This window comes from Manacus vitellinus, unplaced genomic scaffold, assembly GCF_001715985.3.
Source record: "Manacus vitellinus isolate BGI_N305 unplaced genomic scaffold, ASM171598v3 scaffold_24_pilon, whole genome shotgun sequence".
NCBI lineage: Eukaryota > Metazoa > Chordata > Aves > Passeriformes > Pipridae > Manacus > Manacus vitellinus.
The window spans coordinates 7,194,974-7,217,171 of record NW_021939798.1 but is presented as its reverse complement, the minus strand read 5'-3'; the positions used below and the strand labels follow the sequence as shown (position 1 = coordinate 7,217,171).

The window sequence follows — 22,198 nt, the reverse complement described above, 5'->3', positions numbered from 1 at the left end:
GCAGCACAACACAGAAATAACTTTACTGTCTTGACTAGACTCCATCTCGTGTTATTGACAGTGACCAGTAGCAGATACCTTGGAAAAAATAAGCATCTATAAAAATAAACACCTTAAAAAGGGGATCACATTTGCTATTTTTTGTCTCTCCAAGACCGATACAGATTTTAAGTGAGGACTCTGGTAATTGAAGTCACTGTGGTTTTCATCCTAGAGTTCTGACCAACCCAAATGAATGTTAATTTTCTCAATTTATACTAAATGCCAGTTTTCTGATGCTTGATTTTGAGACAGTCTCTCAGATTCAATCCCCATAAAGAAGCTCCTGTGTGGGAATGTCCTTTGGCACCTTGTAAGCAATAAGGGCAAGGATTGATACAGCTTTGCTGTCACAGCCTTTCGTGTGCTCCTCTTACAACTGGTCCTACAGACTCAGTCAAGATTCCTTGATTCTCACACTCTTAAAAAAGTTATTAGTGGCTTTTAAGCCTTTAGAAAATTGTTCTTTGATATCTTTTGGCAGGTCTTATTTCAGTCCTATAATTAACTTGACAGATTCTATCATCTTTTCCATCTTTGTTATTTAGACACCATTTTTTGAAGGAAGCTCCCTTACTTCTGGCCACCTCCTTTATTTCCCTGTTGAAGCTTGCTGCCTTCTTGGCCCTATTTAAACAAAGGCTCAAAACAACCCAGAATACCTTCACACTTAGTTTCTAATCTGGCAATTGCAGTATCCATTTTACCATTCAGGTGTTCTTTTTTTAAAAAACAAACAAACACACCATTTTTATCTAGTTCTTCACTGGGTTACACAAAAATTAACTGCATAAGGCTTTTCATTCCTATAGAGATTCAGTGTAGTATGATACCCATGATACAATCATAGAATCATTAAGGTCAGAAAAGAATTCTAAGATCAGAGTCCAACCATTAACCCAAACTCCAGGTCCACCACTAAACCATGTCACTGAGCACCCCAACTGCACATTTTTTGACACAAAAAAAAAGTGTTGCTTCTGTAGTTACTCCTAAACCAGAGACCTTGCATTGCTCAGACTGAATCAGTTAACACTGGTTGCCTGCCCACAGCCCTTTCACAGCCTCAACCTTTGAGTCCAGCATCATTTTTTCCCCCAAAATGAAGCAGTTAAGATGCCATACACAGCACACACCTATGTTCCCATCCTGGGAGAACTGCTGCCTCCTCTCCCAGCACGGATGCAGCCTGTTCCCATCAACACACACTGCAGGCAATACCATTATGCTTATCTGTGAGTTTGCTGTACCTGCAGAAGGGCATCCTTATGGGGCACTCATTGCTTTCCCCTGGAGAGGGGAGGCTCATATTTATTTAGGCAAATCCTTGGTGCTCATCACCAGGAGAACAGCATTCAATCCTTGCTTTATTGTCCTAGCTGCTATTATTTCACTGTTGTTATGCATAGGTTTGGTAAAAGCCATCAGAATCCCTCATTCTGTTGTGTCATGCTGATACTAGAGCATCTCCATATATCTCAATATAAATTGTTCCCAGTAAATTGAAAAGAGAGCAGCTGCAATAAGATACAGACTGAATAAAGATGTCAGAGATTTCTGCATTGCTATAAAATATAAGTAATGCCTCTCACCATATAACATGCACAAAAGTCTGATGTCCACAGTGCACCAACACACAGAGGAAATAAACTTTGAATTTCCTTTTCTGCCGTGAGAAGGTGGAAGGCATTGATCAGACAAAACCTTATCACCTTATGTCTGTGTAATATGTTTGCAAAGGCTCAGCTCTCAAGTGCTGAAAGTTTAGGGAGATTTATAGAGGGAGGCAGAGACGACACGATCGCTATATATAGACTTTTGGTACAATAACCAGGAGCTGGAGCACCTTGTTAAATGAGATTTTGAGCTGGTATGTGGGCTGCATGCAAACCAGCATGTCAAAGTAGCTCCTGTACAGCACAGGAGCCAGGCTGGTGTCTGAAATGCTTCAGAGGTCCACACAGAGAAGCAGCATATTCCATACACGACTAGATTTTTTATGGAAATACAACAGAATTGTGGGGAAGGAGATGCTGTTTCATTAATGACTTAATCCCTAGTAGAATCTTGTGGTGTAAAAAAAAATTAATATTTTTATATGTTTTCTAGATTCATGCACTGATTTCTTTAGACTAAACAGTTAATTCAGTACTTGAGTTTAATTTAAACCTTGGTTTCCTACACGAACCTCCTTAGATTTTTCTATTGCAGTTTTTAATACTTTTAGATTACTTTGAGCATCTAAGCAGCAGCACTAATTACTTTAATTAAATGTAATCAGACATTAATATTGCTTAATATCCCCATCCACTAGTTAACTCAGGTGTGCAATCTTAGGCCAGTCATCCTTAATTAACCTTGGGTTGAAGCACCAGCAAAGTCATTCTGATCACTGGGGTAAGTTCACCATTGCTGCACTTTTTGGGGTCACAAACAAAAACCAGCGACAGGCACCTATTGGAGAGGTTGGGAAGCACAAGTGTCCAAGGCACGTGGAAGGAATCAAAGATTGCAGCACAGACTTACCTGTCTGCCCTTTGCAGCACAACACCCCGACTCTGGAACTCCTCCTGGGGACAGGCTGGTGTGACAGGCACAGCACGGAGGGCAAAGTTCCCTGTCAAAACCAGAAATAACATTATAAAACACCCCCTCGTAGCAGGTATTTTCCAGCGAGGCTTTTCTGGGTCAATGCCAGTTACATCATAAATTGTTTAACTACTATCAGCTTGAAGGTAATGGACTGGCCTGTTTGGTTTGCCATTTTATTGCACTTACCATGTCTTGTTTGTTTATTTATTTTTTAAAAGCTTGCTAAAAACTTGTTTCTTACCAATACCAACGGTGTTTCTGACCAGAATGGGGTTTTCTTTTAGTAATACCTTAAACCATTGAAGCAACAGATTTCCCTTTTAATGTTTTCCCTCTTGATCCTACAGCCCTACAGTTTCATCATTAATTCATTTTTTTTAAATAACAACACAGATAATACCACAGGGGAATTTATCAAGGGAAACCAGGCTATCTCAATTAACCTAAACTTTTATTTTAGGTCGCTGTGTAAAGAGGGATTTTCTCTCTGACAAAAGCAGAAGTGAGCCCCCATGGTATTTCTCTTTAAAAAAAAAAAAAAAAACAAACCCCAAACAAAAAAAACCAACAAACCACAAATAATTAAGTGTGTGCTGATTTAGTTTTAATTGCACTACACGTATTTTATTCATTTCAAAGCATTAGCCCTATCATTTGGTATACTCTGTGAACTTCCCTAGTCTTGCAAATCAGCAGTGGAAGTGGGAATTGACTGGGAGGGCAAACAGAGGAGTCAGAGAAATTTTAAGACCATGCTGCCAATTCATTTTTCTGGTCACAGAAAGCTTCACTTATTTTTAGAGGCCTTCCACCTGACTTTCTTTGGGGTGGTTTCACACTGGGTTCATTATTCAAATAAAAGATTACTGACATTATTTGATGTGGGCATCTGCAATTCTGGGCATTTTTGGGTGCTATTCCCTGATCACTGCTTTCCCAGGGCTGTAAAGCATTACAGTATCCATCCCTCCTTGGAGATTTCATGCAGTTCATACTAAGAGGAGTTTCTGAATTCAGTGTCTGTTTCAGCTGTTAAGAAAAGATATGTCACCAGTGAATTTAAGGTTTTAACAGCACACAGTCACTTTAAATTTGTATGCAAGGAAGCTTTAAACTTTGCTGGCTGCACCATTTCAGTGTTGACTAATAGAGTTCACCTGCATGTGGAGCACCTGTGGCTGCACAGACAGACTGGCACAAATAAAGGAAAAGTTTCAGCTGAAAATTGAGTTTTCAGGTATTCTGTAATAAAAGTAACATCTGTGGACAACAGCACATGAACTACTGGAGTAAGCAAATACTCAACAGCTGCAAAACACTTTCCATCACCCCTGCACAGACACTCACCCTGAAGTTCTGCTGTGCAAGCAACAGCCAAAGAATCCCCCAGAAAGTTTATCTAGTTTTGTAGAAAAGTTACACAACCCAAAGTTTCACACCTACATGCACTCCAACTTAGAGGGCAAAAAGAACTGAAATCTATAAAACACGTTAGGAAAACACTCACCCAGATCACCCGTTTTCCACCTTCCTCCTCTCCAAGGAATATCCTCCCAATGGTTAAAGTCTACAAAAATGTAAGGGCCAAATCCAGCCACAACTCCAGGTAGCTCCCACTGGAGTACCCAAAAACTGCAAGCAGGAGCACTTATTCACACTACAAAGCCCCGAATACAGGAACCAAAAAGCTTTTTATAGCCCACTGATGGGTTGTTTGCAGCTCCACCCACCGGGAGAAACACCTGTGCTCCTGCCCCAGGGCCCCAGCAGTCCCCCAGTCTGGGTTTTTAGGCTCTGCCACACCCAGCTGGTGCATTAGAAGAATACTTTGAGGCTTGAAGGCTATGAAAACTTTTAACACGTGAAAAGAAAAAAAAAATAAAATAAAGCCAAAAAGCTGCAACAACATTTGCACCTGTGAAATTTTCACCTGCTACACAAAATTACAGAACAGTTCTGATAAAGTTAAAGTTGCCTCATGTGCCTTAGACAGGGGCAAAGTGTTCAGACACAATCTAGATGTGTCCTTCATGTGTCTTGTAGTTGCTCTTCACTCATTTAGTCAGAAATTTTTTCAGCACCCAAAGAGAAGTTCAGGTTGATCTTGTCTATAACTGGCAGATTAGATGCAGTGTGACCTTCAGCCTGCAGTTACCTGACAAGAGTTAATATGTAGCTACACCACTTTTTTTTTCCAATTAGGGGTGCAGAAAGTAACTCAGTTTATCCACAGTCAGGGCCCATCCATGTTCCAAGCCATTGCACATCCATGGAAGGAATTACCCTTCCTCACTGCCTTTTCAGCAAGATTTTCTTTAGATCAAAAGAAAGGTTTGGGTGAACAGAAATTGGTGGAATGTGTCTGGAGAGCAGTTCTGTTCTCTGGGATCACCATATGTGAATTTCAGTTACAACATTTCTGTGATTTGTAATGATTTTTCCCAAATATGAAGGCTTTTAAAAAAGCTGAGTAGAATGGGACAGTTTCAGTCCAAGGACACGTTGAATATGTGCAAAGTTAGCATAAGGACTAGTGAGTCACATTCCTATTGCTCAGTAAATATTCTGTAATAGCAAAGGAGCTGTTTGTTATTGAACCTGGGATTACTTCAAAAGAGGAAAAAAAACCAGCCCAGCCTTCTTTCTTAATACAAAACTATATGAAACATGTTTTAGCCTTTGTGTGTGAAGTTCTGAATTTCAAGTGCTAGATGAGTTTGCCTGTTTTCAGTTAAACCTCTGTGTGCAGACAATCTGTCAGTTTGATTACCTGCCCATCTGCCCTGCATGTGTTGCTCCAGTCTTTCCAAACTTTCCTTCAACTTACACTCTTCTGTTTTGCAGTGCCCTCCTTTTGGGGTTTGGTGAACTCAGCTTGGAATCTTTGCTCTGTTGGGAAAAGACAGTCACCTGTCAATATTGAAACCAGCCATATGATTTTCGATCCCTTCTTAACTCCACTTCGCCTGAACACAGGGGGAAGAAAGGTAGGTGTTCCTGTTCTGGTACACAAAATAAAGGAAGTTAGTAGACTTGAAAAACATTTGCTATATTTTATATTTCTAAAGCATTTACTTTCATCTGTCAGCTTTGAGGCAGAATAACAATGTAGTGCGTTTTAAGGACACTCCTCAAATAACTAAATTATCAATTCTATTTGTCCAACTGAAGGGTTGATACTTCAATTCTGAAATTGTTTTATAAATAAAACACCTCGAACCTGTCAGCAGTCTTGGAAACACTCATTAGTTTCTAATACTTTTGCCTTGCTTCCCTTGTGTGGGGGTGCTTAAAAGGGTATTTTAAAGTTTTTATTGCTTATTCCGTGCAGGCAGATGTCTCTTATTCAATCTGTAGCACAGAACAATGCAGATGAAAAGGCTCTGTAACTTACAATATCAGAGCAAGCAGAGACTCTAACAAAAGGTTATTTGAAAATGATTTATCTTCCTTCGCTTGTTGTCATGACAAATGAGATATCTGCTGGAAACAGCAGAGATTTTAGGAATTTGCTCTGTACATCACATGGAGGTTCTGGTGGTACATGTGCAAATACATCAGAATTGATGTAAAGCTTCATCACAGAAATGATAAAAAGGTGCTGTTGTTATTACTGAAGGACAGTAATGCTTCCAACTATGGCCTAGATTCCAGGGTAATATATACATTTTGCTTTTTAAACAGAAAAGTGTTGAGGTTTTTCATTTTGATACCAAAAAAAAAAAAAGAGGAGTTTTATTGACATTGCTGTTTGTGTAAAGGGTTAAATATTTGCCATTATTTACAAGTTACAGAATGACAAAATGAGAAACTCAAGAAGGTGGAAATTGTCAGTGGGTCGAGCCCAGGAGGTTCAGAATATTCAATGTCCTTAGCAATCCTAAGAATTCAACTGGGTTTTTGTACCAGCTCAGAGTGAAGCAAATGCCTGAATATTGATAAAATTTCAGAGGCACTGACCAGCTGGGAGATGCTACATCACTAATGAAGTGTTCTTACCATGCTCACAAATACTATCCTGCAGTGATGGCCTTCAACCATGTCACGAGAACAGGATTTGTGCTGGTTGTGGTTTTTTTCAGAGAGGTTTCTAAAACATTTGAATCAAAATTTTCCTGTGAGAAAAAGATTGCAATTTTGATGCCTTGCTAAAAATTCTTTGCTCGATGCTAAGGCTTCAGTGAGGGTTTGCTTTGGCAGGTATTATATTTGTGTTCACTTCTTGGGGAATGTTTTTTGTATGTTAAAAATAGAGGTGTGTTTCAGATGGGCTGAAGCATTTCAGTTTTCAGCGCTCTGAACCAATTGCTACAGCAGCCAAGGAATTTCTTAGACAAGACTTAACTGTGATTATGCTGAACATGAAAGGATTTTATGGAACTGATCCTAAGAAAAATGGTGAATAAATAAAAAAGGGATTTGATGTGGTTTCAAATTGGAGTTATAATAAGCTAGCTTACATGCAAAGTGAACAAGAGAGACAGCTAGATGCACACAGTCAAAATTATAAACCTCTTTTGGAAAGAGTGCTGGGAGGAGAGTCAAGCTGTAAGAGAGCACTAGATGGAAGGAAATGTTCAGTGCAGTTTTCTTGGAAGAGGAACTTCAAATTTTTAACAGTTTTTTTTTAAATTAAATTAGAAATCAGCTTTATCTGAGTTTGAAAAATATTTACTTACTTTTGAAAACAACATTTCTACTTTGTGTTCTTCACTTTTGAAATTAACTTAAGAAGGAACAGGAGTGGTTCACCCACAGGAACAGAATCCAAGACCAGTCTGGAGAAATTCAAATAATACCTGAGTGATATGATCACAGACTTAATAATTCCTCTTTCATTCCCTACCACTCATTTCCCTTGGGCTTTGTTTTTGGGCAGTGAAGAGCATTGCTTAAGTTCTGTAAACCAGTTACATGTTTAATTCTCACTTTCCACCTTGGCAGGCCAAAACTGCTCCAAGCCATTCCATTGTAGAATTTCTACCTAAAGTTTCTACCCTAAGCACATACCTTTCTAGCCTGTTCCTTTGGACAGTTTATTTTATTTCAGTGTTAGTAATGGAAGCCTTTTAGTAAACCAAATTGAGACTTTCCTACAATTTTTTAGACCACTTGGAAATATAGTAATGGTTTTCTTTTTCCTAAAGAAAAGGAAGGGTCTGACAGGAGAATATGAAGAACAACATCACTGTTTTCCTGCCCCACAGCCTACAAGGGGAGAAAAGCACACTCTGTGGCCTGTTACACATCAGGTGTCTTAACAGTTACTTCTGGTCTGAGGCTTAGAAGAAAATTTTCCCCATTCTATTCAGGAGCAAAAGAGATGGCAATGCAATTTGCCAAATATTTATACCACTTTGATCCAATTTTTAGCAGTAAAGATTCAGTGAGCAATAATATATTGCTTTACATGCTGCCCAACAACTGCAGGGCGGTATCAGGTCACACGATTTGCAATTCAAGCACCATCAGATGTTATTCTGAATTGTGCTGTGTTATTTTCTGTGTGTGTGATTCTCCATTTCCTGAGAAAGTGGCTCTTCAGGTCCTGAAGGCTGAGCATCATTGATAGAGATAATTGGATTTCAAGATCCAGAATCTCAGCACAAGATACTTAATGAGTTTACATGCAGATAAATTCCCCAGAAGAAATGCTGCTTTTGAGGGAACTCCCCAGGTTTCAGTTCTCTCTCAGGCCCAGCTTTGTCTCCTGATTATCCATTTTAGTGAATTTAGCATGCAGCCCCTTTCAGATAAACAGCCCTTTTTTAATAAACAATGCAAACCCTTATTAATTTGCAAATCACACTCCTTCACTCTGTCACAAACAATGACATCGTTTGCCTTCCTCTGCCTTTTTGCTGTGGATTCACACGAGCACCAAAGCAATCAGCGACAGCACAACAGAATAACTTCCAGTGTGGTCTGGTGACATTTAGGCAGAAAGCACTGTGGCTTTCAGTCTCCAGGGATTTCCAGCCTGTCATGGATGATTGTGGTGGATGAACAAACCCCCTCCCTTCCCACTGAGCGAATCCTCTGCTGGAATTCCTTCCTCTGTTCACCAGTGCGAGAGCTCTGCCTTTGCTCCCCCAGAATTTGTCCCCTCTCTTACTGTAGCCCATCTGCCTTTGATCTCCTGGTTTTCTGTGGACTTAATTTCAAAGCCCTATTTCCATGATTGTTTAAAACTACACTACAGTTCCTGGCCATAATTTTTTCTTTCTCCTAAAAACCTGTTAAGCAACAGCTTTTGCTTTAGACACTGAGTGCATCCCTGCCAATTAATTAAACCTTGTCACATCAGGGACGCTGTGTCTTACTAATCATTTTAGGTCACACTCAAGGACTTAAATTGTGGCCTAAAGCAGGTAAAACTCTTTAAAAATCACTTTATTTTTAAGACAAGGAAGGACATTGTACCTGATGTTGACCTCTGGGGAAATAAATAAATCGATGTCTGCTGGCCAAGGACTGTTACAGACATTCTAGAGCTCAGTGTGCATAAATGGAAGCTACTCAGCAAGATCCATACATCTGCCTGCTCACATGGAACATAAATGAATGCAATCACGTATTATTTAAATTAATATCTTTATAAATAATTGGTTCGTTCTGTGCATCACAAGATAACGGCGACATTTAGCAGCTTCTAAACTAAAACAGGATAGGGGAAAAGAGATTTATGAATTGAAATCAGTTAAATGGTTTCTCTGCCAGCTAGCTCTGATTCCATGCTGTTCAATCAATTCAGAGTATTACTAGCATTTTTCTCAAGAGTGCAATATATGACAACTGCCAAGCTTTGCTTTGGTGATTACTAAAAGGACAGATACTGGTGTGAACCATATTTCAGCACTGCAGGAATATAAAAAATGAATTGTTAGAAATGGTCCAGGAGGAATGGATAGCAATAAGACATCAATCTCATCTGTAAACTGACTTGTGATAAATTTTTAGAGGGCTTAATAATATGATTTTTGATTTAGAGTGGCTTTAGAAAGTCAAAAGTCTGATGCAAACATCAAAAACTTTATTGAATAAAAAATGAAATGCATTGCTGCTTAAGTAATTGTTTCTAATGCTTCTACAGTATTTCATGTTCTCAGATGTGTTAGTAAGTGAACATGAAATGAAAGCAGCAGGTAAGCTGACTTGTTTATTCACCCTCTTCATTGACTTCAGAACAGGAAAACAATGTTAAGGACTATTTCAGTAGTACTTGCAAACTTTGCTGTTAGTAGACCAGATATAGGGAAAAACATATGTTCAGGGTCTAGATTTACTCTCTGTTGGGACTTCTTTTTCCTTGTCACTTCAGTTGCCCTTGAGACTGAATCAGTTTGGAACATGTGAGGACTCAGATGTGCATCTCAATGTGCTCTTAATTCCTGGTTGTCTTTGATAACAGAGCAACACTGAAATCATGAAGGAGCCCTGAATGGACACAAGAATGTACTTCTACAGCTTCTTCATAGCATAAAGAGTTTTTTGCTCCAGTGTAACTACTCTGCTTGACATTTAACCATGTCTAGTGTCATAAAACAAGCTCACTTTTCTGTCATGGGAAGCTTCTTGGGAGATCCTGGGCTTGGCCAGAAGTGATTCAGGGGGGGCTGACTCCACAGGCTCACTGTACCCTGCTTTGGAGCTCTCAATTTGGCAGCAGTACCTTTCAAATTATATGTTAGACCATCTCTCAGCTGCAGTTTTGTAGTAATTCAGAGCAGCCCATGGTGTCCTTGCAAAGGTGGGTTTGCTGACCCTGGAATTGCACTCAGTGCATGTCACCTGAACCACCAAGGGCTCTGCTGTTACGGACACTGGGCAGTCAGTCCATCAGAAAGAAGGGTAAAGACTCTGAGGGATTATTGAAGCTGTGATAACTGATACCAGCCAAAGGTCTTGTCCATTCTTTGTCCCTCCTCATGTTTATTTCAATAAGTTGCTTTCCAGTTTTCAGTTCCTAATGATGAGACTTCAAAAAAAGCAAAAAAGACTGGAGCAGCAGCTGGCCTCCAACTACTAAACAGCTGAGTTAATATTGTTCTTAGTGCCCTGTTTTTATCTTCTAATAGACATTGTGCATTGCTTTTATTTGGATTTATTTCATCCCGCACTTGGGTCTATTTATAAACCTAGGTATTTATTTCAAGCCTTGCAGAAGTAGAAGGCTACTTGTGTTTCCACGTGATTCTGTACTTGGGGCTGTACTCACTGATATGAAAAGACTGAAGATTTTTTCCCCTCACACTGATCCTGCTGTTATAGCAAAGGTGTGCGAGTCTCCTCACACCATGTGCTTTAAATTAAATATAATTTTGGATTCTCGCACTGTTAAAGCACATTCCCTGGTCTCAGAAGGATGATTCATTCTTAGCTTTTCTGTTGTTGTTGTTACAAACATTATTAAATGTATAACATATTGAAACTTAGTAAGATACAGTAATATTTTATTGAAAGTGGGTATTTTTGGCACAGTATCAAAGAAATGTTGTTAACTGGGAGCCCTCTGTAATAAATGGGGATGTTCCATGTAATTTTGTACACAGAAGCTGGATCATATAATCAAAATCAAGATATCTGGAAGAGGTGCAGGCAAGCATAAGGTGGTTGTTCAGCTGCCACCAATTCATCTGGTGGCAAAACACTTGCCATACCAACCAGAAATAATGAGGATCCACATCCTCTCCTACTGGTAAATCCTGGCCCCACCATTTTACAAGTCTGGGTTTGCAGTTCAGTGGCAAAAGGCTGCAACTTACACATATTGGAGACTTCTTTTCCTTTTCAGAAAGCAAATGTTGGTTCAGTTCTGTTCAGTCCTCAGTCCTTTAGGAAGGTGACATCCAGAACTTTAAATAGCTCCATAGCTGTAGTGGCTGCCATCACCTGTGTTTGAAATTGCTCTGGAATTCTGTAACAGTGTGGATTAGGGCACTTGTGTGTGTGGAGAGAGACTTTATAATGTGTGTTGGGTGTCTGCTGCCCATGTAGGCAGGAGATCACTTTGGCTGAAGGTCTGTTTGTGGCAGCAAGGTGCTGATCCAGCTTTCCCAACAGTTCTGCAGGCAGCAGGCACAGGGATTGCTGTTGGCAGCTCTGAAGGGTGAGCTGTCAGGGACTCAGTTCTTGACAAATTAAGGAAGCTGGGGAAAAGGTTTTTTTTTTTTTTTTTTTTTTTTTTAGTAACTCTCCCTTTCATCCATACTGGCTAAATCAAGCAATCACCAGATATTTGGTGGGGGTTTCTGCCTGCCTGGCAGCTGGAGCTGGTACTGTATAATAGGCACTTGTCAATTCTGCTGTGACATAAATGGAACTGCTGCCAGGGTGAGATACAAATTGCCCTGGCACTCAAATGTGCTGTTCAGAATTCTGAGTAGAACTTGGTGTTAGGGAGAAGTGTGAGTTCATTGTTTCTGCTCTCAGTGCTGTTAATCCCCGATGGTTGAAAATTGAAGCAGGCACAGTTTGCTTATAGATAGAAGAATTAAACGACGTATTTTAGGATTAGATTCTGGAAAGGAGCTTAAGGGAAAAAACTGAAAAACAGTCATCAATGAACTGTATCTAATAATCAAAAACAAATCTGTGGATCAGCAGCTCCTCATCTAACTGGGATCTGGATGGTAGAGCAGTGGGGGCAGTTAAGCTGAGTGTCATCCAACAGGCTGAGGGAAACCATCAGCAGATGATTCTGGAGCAGAGAAGGAAAATGTGCATAAACTGGGGGTAAGAAACTGTTCTTAATGTAAGGAACATTGTATGCCACAGGGTGTTATAGACCTGGCAAGAAAATTGGGAAGATAAAATTATCCTTTGGCATGTACCCTGTTTTATTTGGGATGTGTTGTTCCTGTTCAGAAAGCCACAGGGAATGAGAGCTCATGGTAGTCCTGTTAGATGTGTGGTATCCTTGTGTCACTTAGGTAAGTGTTTGAATCAGGAACTCTTGTTTGTGTTATGTAACTTTGAACTGAATCCATTATAACTGAGCAGTTTTACCTCCAGCCTTTTTATCAAGTTATTGCTTCTGTCCCTGAGCAACAAACAGACCCAAATTATCAAGTTAGGTCTGATAATGGAAATTTTAGTCTTTAAGCTGAAAAGAGAGAATAAAGTTAAACTTCCCTACCAGAAATCACTGGGGAGGTTATTTTAAATACAAAATGTGAAGAAGATGATTAAAATAAACATTTTCTCCTGTAAACTTGCATAGAAGAAGAGTGCATACTGCCCTCTTATTAACAATTCAGTGCCACCTGTCCCAGGGAAGCTGTTCAGAGAAGAGGATGTTGCACAGAACACAGTAATATGGCCTGTTGCCACACATATATTTGGGATACACATTATAGCTGTTGCCTAAAGATCAGGACTCAAAAAAGACTCTTCTGGGCAAATGGATGAGGAGGAGGGGGAAGGAGAAGAGTGGGCAAGTGCTAATAAGTACAAATTGTGTCTCTTTGCTTTCCGTGGGTGTTTGTAAAGGAATGTTTAAAAGGTAAAAAGGAGTGGGTTTGCCCTTTACTCCTGTATCCTTTCTTCTGTTCCCCAGCCAGCAGCTGGAGGCAGCATATCAACATCATCATTTGCTGCTGATAGTATTAAATCCATACACTCACATTCTGCAGTGCTCCTTCCCTGCCACACAAAGAGTGCAAAGGAATTCATCACAGGCATGACTTTAAATCACAGCACCTTCCAGGGCTATGCCAGTGGCAGCACAGCTGTGCTGAGGTGGCACTTGAAAGCTCCTTTGAAGATACCTTTTTGCCTTAATTAAGTATTTAGCCTTAACTAAGTTATTTCATCTACTCCTATTTTGTGTAGGGCTATTTAAGACCTCTACCCAAAATAGTGTTCAAATGTGCTGAGCAAAGAAGCCTTTGGGGGGAAAAAAAAGAAGAAAAAAAAGGTTAAAATGCGAATTATTTTGAATCATACAAATGTACTTTTGATGTCATCACAGCCCTTGCAAATAAATGTATTTGTGTGTTTGGTTTTGTAAAGCAAATTATTTATGTGATGGACTTTGATAGCTGCTTTTGAGTGACGTAGGCTTTTGATGCAAATACACATTTGTGATCTTTTCTTTCAGTGTGTTACTAAAAGGGCCAGGCTGCCGTGGTTTCCATAGCCTGAAGATGGATTGGGATGTAAATCCCTGTTTGACACATATGAAGCTATGTACAATTAGAAGCACAGAAACACTGTTAAACAGGTCTCCTGGCTTGATGTTGCCCGGGGACACAGTGAATGCTCCGTGCTCAGAACCTCCCTACAAAGATGGATTTGGCATGGGCAGAAGCAGAGATGTTGGAGAGATGCTCAGATTCATCTGAGCAGGAAAATCTATGCCTCTAAATCTCAACTTTAGGCTTGAAACTTTGGCACTTTATCTTGTCTGTTTGAAATCTTCCCAATGTGAGTGAGCCACTGTTCTGCCCGTGACCAGATGGATGTTGCATCCAGGCTTTTTATAGTGCTTACACCACACTCCTTTTATAGAGATATATTTACAGCAGAATATTCTTTGGAAGCACAGGGATGCATGCCAGTTTTATGTGGAATGGTCCTCTATTATCATGCAAAGTTTTGTGCCATCTACTGACCCATTCCTTACAACCCAAATGTCCCAAGTCCTTGAAGTAGCCACATAATGGTCCTAAATGATTTTTGTATCTTGTTTGATTTTTTTTTTTTTGAGAGGCCTCTTTGTGACGAGTCTTCTGTTAACACAAAGTGTTCCATAGACAGAAGAAATAATGCAGCCTGGTTTTCTACAGAATCTCATTTTAGCTCCTTTACAGCCTCTGTCTCCCATTATCACTTCACTACCGCACAGATCCCCTCCATTAAAAGACAAAACCAGAAAATGCTGTGGCTATTTCCAAGTTCTTTGTGTCAGCAAATGCACCTGCTGACTGCCCAGTTGACTGCTGCTAAAACAGCAATCTGTAGTACCTGAGTTTTACCTGCCTGGTCCTCAGTACAAGGTTGGTTTGGTCTTTGCTTCTACCCAATTTTCACAAAATACTTTTTGACAATGATTTCTTCTGTGTCAAAACTAGAATGAAAGTGGCCAGGAGATACTGGAGTTAGTGTGGGGCAAGTAGGAAACTGTTCCCAAAGCAGTTTGTTACTATTATAATGCAGCATCTTTTGTCAGAGGCACTTACTAAAAGCAGTGTGGGTCTATAAAGGCAGGAGCTATCAAAGGCAAGGATTTAAATGACAAGCAGGGAATTTCACAGGTAGATGCACATTAAGGAAAGGAATTGCATATCCTACAGATTTCCTCTGTTGACATCATCACATCAGAGTTTGGCTGCTGTTTTCTCCAGCAGAAATGCATCATTTTCAATATTTTTCAGGGAATATAGCACTGAGGACTCGTCATCATAAGCAAAATCAAGTTAATAAACTAATGAGAATATAACATTGCCTGGATAAAAATCTTAACAATGTACCCAAGGAGTGTCTCACCCAAGGAGTTTTCCTTCTAGAAAAACTTCCTTTGGAAGATCCTGCAGCATTTGCAGGAAGCACATGATCTGTTGTTTCCTTACAGTTGTGATAAATGTCAGTCAGGGAGGTAAAGCATCACAAAGCCTCCTGAGAACCACTGCAAACTGCAGTGCCAGGACACCTGTAAGGACTGAGCAAGGGCACAGCTCAAATCCTCTCCCAGCTCTGTGTTAAGGCTCACAGGCCAGAGGGGCAGGAGAGAATCTGCTCAAAAGTACCAATGCTCAGAGAACAAGCAGAGTTAAATTGTGAGAACAGGATATCTGAGTTGGCACTGCACAGCTGGCCTGGAGCCCAGCCAGCCATGGTGGGCATCTGCACTTGTGTCAATGGTTTGGGGGAAACCTCTGCCCAAACAGCAGGATATTTGAATGGACTGGTATTTTTCCAAATGTCATGTTCTTTAAATGCTGTTTGAAGATGAAGGTTTGCTCAGTTCCCCTTAGAATATCACTGCAAATATCACCAAGATGCTTATATGTGTCCAGCTGCTTTATGACCTCCTGTTCCTCCTCTCCCAAAACACTGCAAGGAAAGAGGAGAAGCTATTTAGCAGGAGGAAATCTGAAGCCATTTTCGTGATGAATGCTCACCTCTGCAAGTGAAGGCGTAATATCCTCATGAAAGGACCAATCCTTCATTCCCAATGACTGTCATGTTGTCTGTGTGGCTGCCTGGACCACTGATGATTGCCCCTCATCCCCTACAAAAGAAGCAAAAAATATAAAATCAGAAACACAGCTCTGAATATTCTTCTTCACCACAAACTCCAAAATGTTTGTCCATTTGTGCTAATGAAAACTTCCACAAGGCACTGGATAAGAACCCAGAAATAATCACAAGTCAGGAAGTATTTCTCTTGCATGTCCATCATTCTTTGGGTAAAAACCTGTTTCATTCCCAAATCTCTGATAATGCTGCTAATGATTAGGTATTCTCAATCCAGTATCTTTTCTCAGCTAGTTCTGGGCTATCTGATTATCTCATTTAAAGGATTATGTATTATTTTGGCCAATGGAATTTGCTCATATCCTTTCCTCCACTTAGACTTGTCTTTTCCTGAAAGCCCTTGAGCTGTAAAACCACACATCATTTCAACATCTGAAATCCTTTGTCTGGTAATGTTGTACCATTTTAGTGCCCAGTTGTGCCCTGCATAACTAATCATGAGGAAAGGGATGTGAACTGTGTACTGAAGAGATTCCTAAAAAGAAGAACTACTGGGAGGAGCAAAAAGCCAGCACTTAGAGTTTTCTTCCTGCCTCTGCCAGATACCATCTGTTATCTTTAGGAGGTCGGGGACTGTGCTTTCCCTGTGAGCAGCATGGAGGTGATGGCTGGAGAGAGGGAGCTGTGCTGCTGAAATGAGCAGCAGCCTTTAACTGAACACTGCACACAGAAATTAGGAACAATATTACAGCATCTGGTGTGTGTAATGGGAGAATAAACCAGCTGTGCTAGGTGAAATATGGAGTACGTCAAATTATTACAACAAACTTTATAAACATTACTGTTAGTCTGACTGCAATCATTTTTTTAATAGCAGGAGAAGACAGAGAGAGAAAGGAGCTCTGCACATCAAATGCTGTGAAAAAGAATGATACTACTGTAAAGAGCACAAGAGCCAGCACCCAATTAGAGCAGACAGAAACTGGCTGCAAACAAGAAGGAAACTGGAGCAGCAATTCCAAAATGAGAAGGATAGTTCTCATCTCAAGATCTGCCATGGTAGCAAGAGGCCACAAAGCATTAAAGAGATATATTTTGCAATTTTTTGCAAAATGAAAGTTACATTTCATTGGCTTTTTATGGTATTTTGAGCCCAATCAATAAGCTTTACGACCTGCATCCTCTGTTGGCTCATTGAAGCTAACTGGGCTATCAGCTTTCTGTCTTGGTGCACTATAGATGGGCAATCACACTTTATTTAATGACTGAAATGGACATCTTTGGTGATACAGGATTCTTCAATGAGATATGTAATTGTTCCCAGCTTATGCAGCTTTTATTGAATTATTATTGAAAACATAATTTCATGCTTGGTTAAGTCATAAATTTAATTCATTTCGCTGGCAAGATACAGTAACAAATATGACACTACCAGTATTGCTTGGAGGAAAGGAGAGGAGGTTCTGTGTAGCCAACGAGTATAAATTAGCTGAGCACTCATTGGTTAACTTTTCAGCATTTTCTGCTCGTGGATTTAAAAGTGCAGGAGAAACTTGTCCATGTCCAGTAGATCAGTTTTGACAGAAAGCTGGCACTTGGTTGTAACGCTTAGATTGAGTCTCGTGGGCACATTGCAACCCCAGTTAGCTGGATAAAATGGAATTGCACTGGTTCTGCTTTTTGGTGGCTTCAGGACACAGATGAGTCATTGACTAAGCAAAGGTCTTGTGTCTGCTTTTGTTAACCACATTAATTAATTAATTCATTTACCACAACTGAAAGTTTAACATCTCAGCTGTGTGTGCATCTGTGGGGCACTCTCACAAGTGCCTGCAAAAGGCAGGGGGAAAAGGTAAGAACTCCCTTTTGTTAAAATGAACTCAGTGAGACTTGTCTGAACCTGGACTATGTGCAAGGTACACCCTCTTTTTCCTTTTTAGCCCCAAATCCATGAGAGACTGGGCTGGCTGAAGCCCTGGATTTCTTTAGGCAGGACTGACTGCTTGGAGCAGGAGGCTGGACTGGAAACCTCCAGAAAGCTCTGTCAGCCAGCACGGCCTCGACTCTGTCTTTAATCCTGACTTCTCTCCAGAAACATTAACTGCTTAACTCTGCTTTAACACAGGCATCTGTGAACAGCCTGAGGAAATGCCTGCTTTTCTTGGTAAGGAAAACTCAGCTTTTAGATGCCTGCAGTTTAATGAAATTAATTTCCCTCTTATTTCTTGAATATAAAGCAATTCAGACTGTGTTTGACACCTCAGAGTAAATGCATTGTAAATGAAAGGCAGCTGGACAAATTTTCAGTGAATTTGATGAGGTGAAAGGGTAAAGCAGTTACTGGAAATACATTTTTTCATAATAGATTGGAATTTATGGAAACCCTTGCTGACTTCACAATTAAACCAGTTATTTAGCATCTGCAACATTATTTGCTTCAAAAGTCATAATTTTTATCCTACTAATTCAACCGATCATCTTAGAAGCACAGTGAAATTGCATTAAATATACTTAATATCATTTTTTCTCTAAAAAATCAAGCTTAATTAGTTTTGCAGCTTTCACAACATAAACATGTATTACAAGCCTTATGGCTTTGACTCTTGCAGGATTTGATTTTAAAGTCCAAGTCCCTCCATTTAGGTGAAGAACCAGAATCAGACACTGATATTTATGCTGCATCCCTAAAAGTAAGTAACACATTAAAATGATTAGACCTTTTATGCCATGGTTGCCCAAATTATGTTTTCTCAAGGAGCCCTACCTACCTACAGAATATTTCATCATTTTTCTGCAGAGAATCTGGTGATATTTTTACTTTAACAAGGTTTTCCTTTCTCAATTTCTGCTCTGACTCTACAGAGGGAATTTTTTTTCTGGCCTGTTGCTGTTTGCAAGTAAGTTTTAATTCAGAACTTTTGGAGGCTCTTTTGTATGGCTTTGAGTTTCTTCACAACCTTTTGAAGTTGAGGATGCAACACACCTCACTGGCCTAATCTTTTATTAACCACATTTTGCTTATTGTACTTTAACATAGAATCTTGTTGCGTTCAATGAAGTGGCTTTTGGCAATCAAAGGAAACTATTTGAAGGGGTTAGCAAACAATCTTTGTTCTAGCTGAGAAATTAGTAGATATGTTAAGTAGTATAAATACTGCTAGGGAGTAAAAAACCCTGATTTTTGCCAAACAGTTGAAACAGGAAATAGCTTAATGCATAAAAAACCAGCATAACATAATGAAGCTATATCTTTTAATTATTAAATCTATGTTTCTACAGTAGAACTCACCAAATGTGGGCTTGAGAAATCACTGGAAGTTAAAAAATTAGTACCGAGTCAAATACCATAATTTAATGAATTAGCCTGGTTGAAAAATAAGGTAGGTGCTAGAATTTTCCTGGCATGGAAAAGCCACACAACGGCCAAAGTTCTAACTGAAAGGAAAATAATTTTTTTAAAAAACCACTCAGGGAGTAGTAAATTCATAATTTGTACTGAGTAGGAATTGGCAACCACCTTGTCAATAGCTATAAAACGCCTTATGTGCAGAAATATTTCAGGACATCAAAGACAAAGAAATGTGTTTGGCCCCGTGCCTTTGCATTCAGTATACAATTGATGTCAGCTTTATTTTTCCATTTTTTTAGTAAGCTTCTCTTCCCCATCTTCTCTCTAACAAAGGGCGACAGAGAAGACAAGAAGAGCAGCAAGACTGGACTTTTTATGCAACAGGGAGATGTGTCAGTACCATTGCTTTGTTTGATGTTTTACTGGACACCTTTTTGTGCCTCTGTTCTCGAACTCAGCAGCAACCCAGAAGCTGCCTGCCTTGATATTATGATGTACTTGACCAAAGGAAAAATACCTGCAAAATAACTTTAAAGATATTTGCATTGAATTCAACCATCTTTCTATCTCTGCCTGTTGCAGGAAGAAAAACTACTCTTTTATTCTAAAAAGGCATGACTACTTGCTCCTGGTCTTGCTATCCTTTTAGAAAAGGTTCTTTACAAGCGCAGGTAGTCCTTCTCTATTGCTAAAGGAAGTGCTCTATACCACATTACCTCATTTAAATACTTTCCCGGTGTTGTGCACTTTTTGTTATGTTTGCAGCTGTTTTAAAGCACCTCAGCTGAAGCCTTCAGAAGGCAAATACACACAAATGTCCTTTATGAGCCTTTCTGGCTTTGTCTCTCCCGATCCCTGGTAATTGTCTTTGAATGCGTACATCTTCCTTTTCCAGTTCACAAGATTGCCAGCGTGGCTCTCAGCAAACAAGGGGGAGTTTTAAAGGATTGGTGGAGTGCCTGTGAAATCATTGCCCTGCATTATTATGGCTTATCTTTCTACTTTCATGGTCTATAGTCCTCATATGGATTTATTTCATCTGTGCTTGCACACAGCCTTGTACCCGGGCCTGCTTAGACTCACCATAAAGCCTCATACTTAAAGGATAATGGTCATGATGGGGGAAGTATACAAGGCAATAAACAGCTTTTGCAGGTGATTAAACACGCTGAAGCAAAGCTGAGGCATTTGAAAAACCCCAAAAGCTGTTTACTGTAAGCTCGGCAACACGTCAGCTGTGTTCAACAAGCCACAACATTAAATAAAAGCTTTTGCCTTGTCTTGGAAGGACTGGGAAGTTTTGTTCACCAAATAGATGTTTCCTTCTCCTTTTTAATAGCGTGGGTGGCTTTCTTTGTGTCACATACAGTTTAACAGGAGATAAGTTCCGGAGTAATTGCTTGGGATAAAAGCAGCAAAATGTCTTTCTTCACATTGCTGTGGAGGTTCTTGATGATAGTCCTTTCCTCCTCTTCCCACCCCACAAGAATCCCCCTTTATTCCCAACTCCTTTTTTTGCTCCTGCTACTACTTCCTTTGTGTGTTTCATGATTTCATTTCTTGGTTGGGTTTTTGGTTTGGGTTGTTTTTTTTTTTCTTCTTTTCATTTCAGTGGTATCTTCACCTCCACTCTCCCCAGCACTTCAAAGTTTTCCTGACAAGAATGCCTGAGGCTGGAACATTTAGCTGCTTGAAGGAGGAGGATAGACGCAGGAATCTTATGAGTCACAACACTTTCAGTGCTGGGGAATCTCTCTTACACAAATAGCACTGCTTTTGTAATGATGAGTTGTCTAAAACCAAACAGCCTTTTTTAGCAACAATAATTTACTAAACCATATGATCTTGAAGAGTATTTTTCTTTAAAACTTAACGCGACTTTTCCTTTATTTTTCTTTATTCCAACTTGCGCTGATTTCTGTGGGGCTTCCTATCAAATGCAGTGAATAAAACTGCACTTACTATTTTCCAGCCCCAACTTACTGGCACTTATAATAGTTGTTAGGTACCACCACGGCTATTTGTGCAAGTCAGACACTTAAGTGATACTATAGTTAACTGCTGGCACGAACTGTATGACAGAGAAATAAGTCAGAGGCCAATAACCCTCACAGAAGACTGTAATTTCCTGTGAATATCAGTGGAAGGAAACTTACAGTCTAAAGGAAAGAATATTTAGTATTTTGCAGTGGTTCACAAAGACGTTTTTGCTGTTTATTGCTGAGAATTACGGCGTAGTCTTTCTCATTTATAAATTAGACCTTGAGGCAGTATCTTCTGTGAAAGCAAAATATGAAAGGAGTAATGGAAGTTTGGTAACTAGCTGAGCTTGAAGCTGTATGCTGTAAAGCAGAATTCCTAGATAAAGTGATCGCCAGGAAAAGGTTGGCAGTTCCAGGTAGTGGTTGGTTCTTTTGTTTTGTCCTTCAGTCATTTCTACAAGAGCAATGTGTTTGAGGAAAACGAAAATGTACTCATTTATACACAAAAAAACCCCATTAGCATTGTATAAAAAAACCCCTGTGTACATTACATCCTTGTCTCAGATAAATACAAATCCAGTATAATTCTGGATTTGCACCAGTATTACTGAAACGCAAATCTATCCTTGAATATCTTTATCCATTGTGCCCTGTTAAGTTTATCTAGGGCAAATCCTGAACCACTGAAATTAAGGCTAAAGAGGGAGAGGTGGCATTCCTTGGCCTCACAGAGAGGTGACCAGAGTGTTCATGTCAAGGCAGCTCCTTGGGAAATGCCTGCAGATGTGAGCACTGGTCTGTGCTGACTCCTTGGGAAGGCAGACTTGGAGCAGACACTGGTGTCATAAGGAAAGACACACACAGGAAAAATGTGTTTCATCTGCAGTGGTTGGAATACACTCCGAGGTAACTGCTCATCCCTGGGTTGTGCTGCACCATCCAGGGAAACATTCCCATGCTGTGTCTGCACAGGGCAGAAAGGGTGAAGTGCAGAGGAGATGTCAGTTCCTGAATAAGGAAATGTGTAACTGACTGT

At 39.9% G+C, this 22,198-nt stretch overlaps 1 protein-coding gene across 1 annotated transcript in view; it reads left to right on the top strand.

Moving 5' to 3' along the window:
- The window catches only part of CA10 (carbonic anhydrase 10), a 185,765-nt gene that overhangs the window by 67,916 nt on the left and 95,651 nt on the right, over positions 1-22,198 (top strand). The window contains exon 4 of the mRNA XM_018073398.2: positions 5,476-5,618. Within this exon, the coding sequence (XP_017928887.1) occupies positions 5,476-5,618 (143 nt within the window). The remainder of the gene's footprint in view (positions 1-5,475; positions 5,619-22,198) is intronic.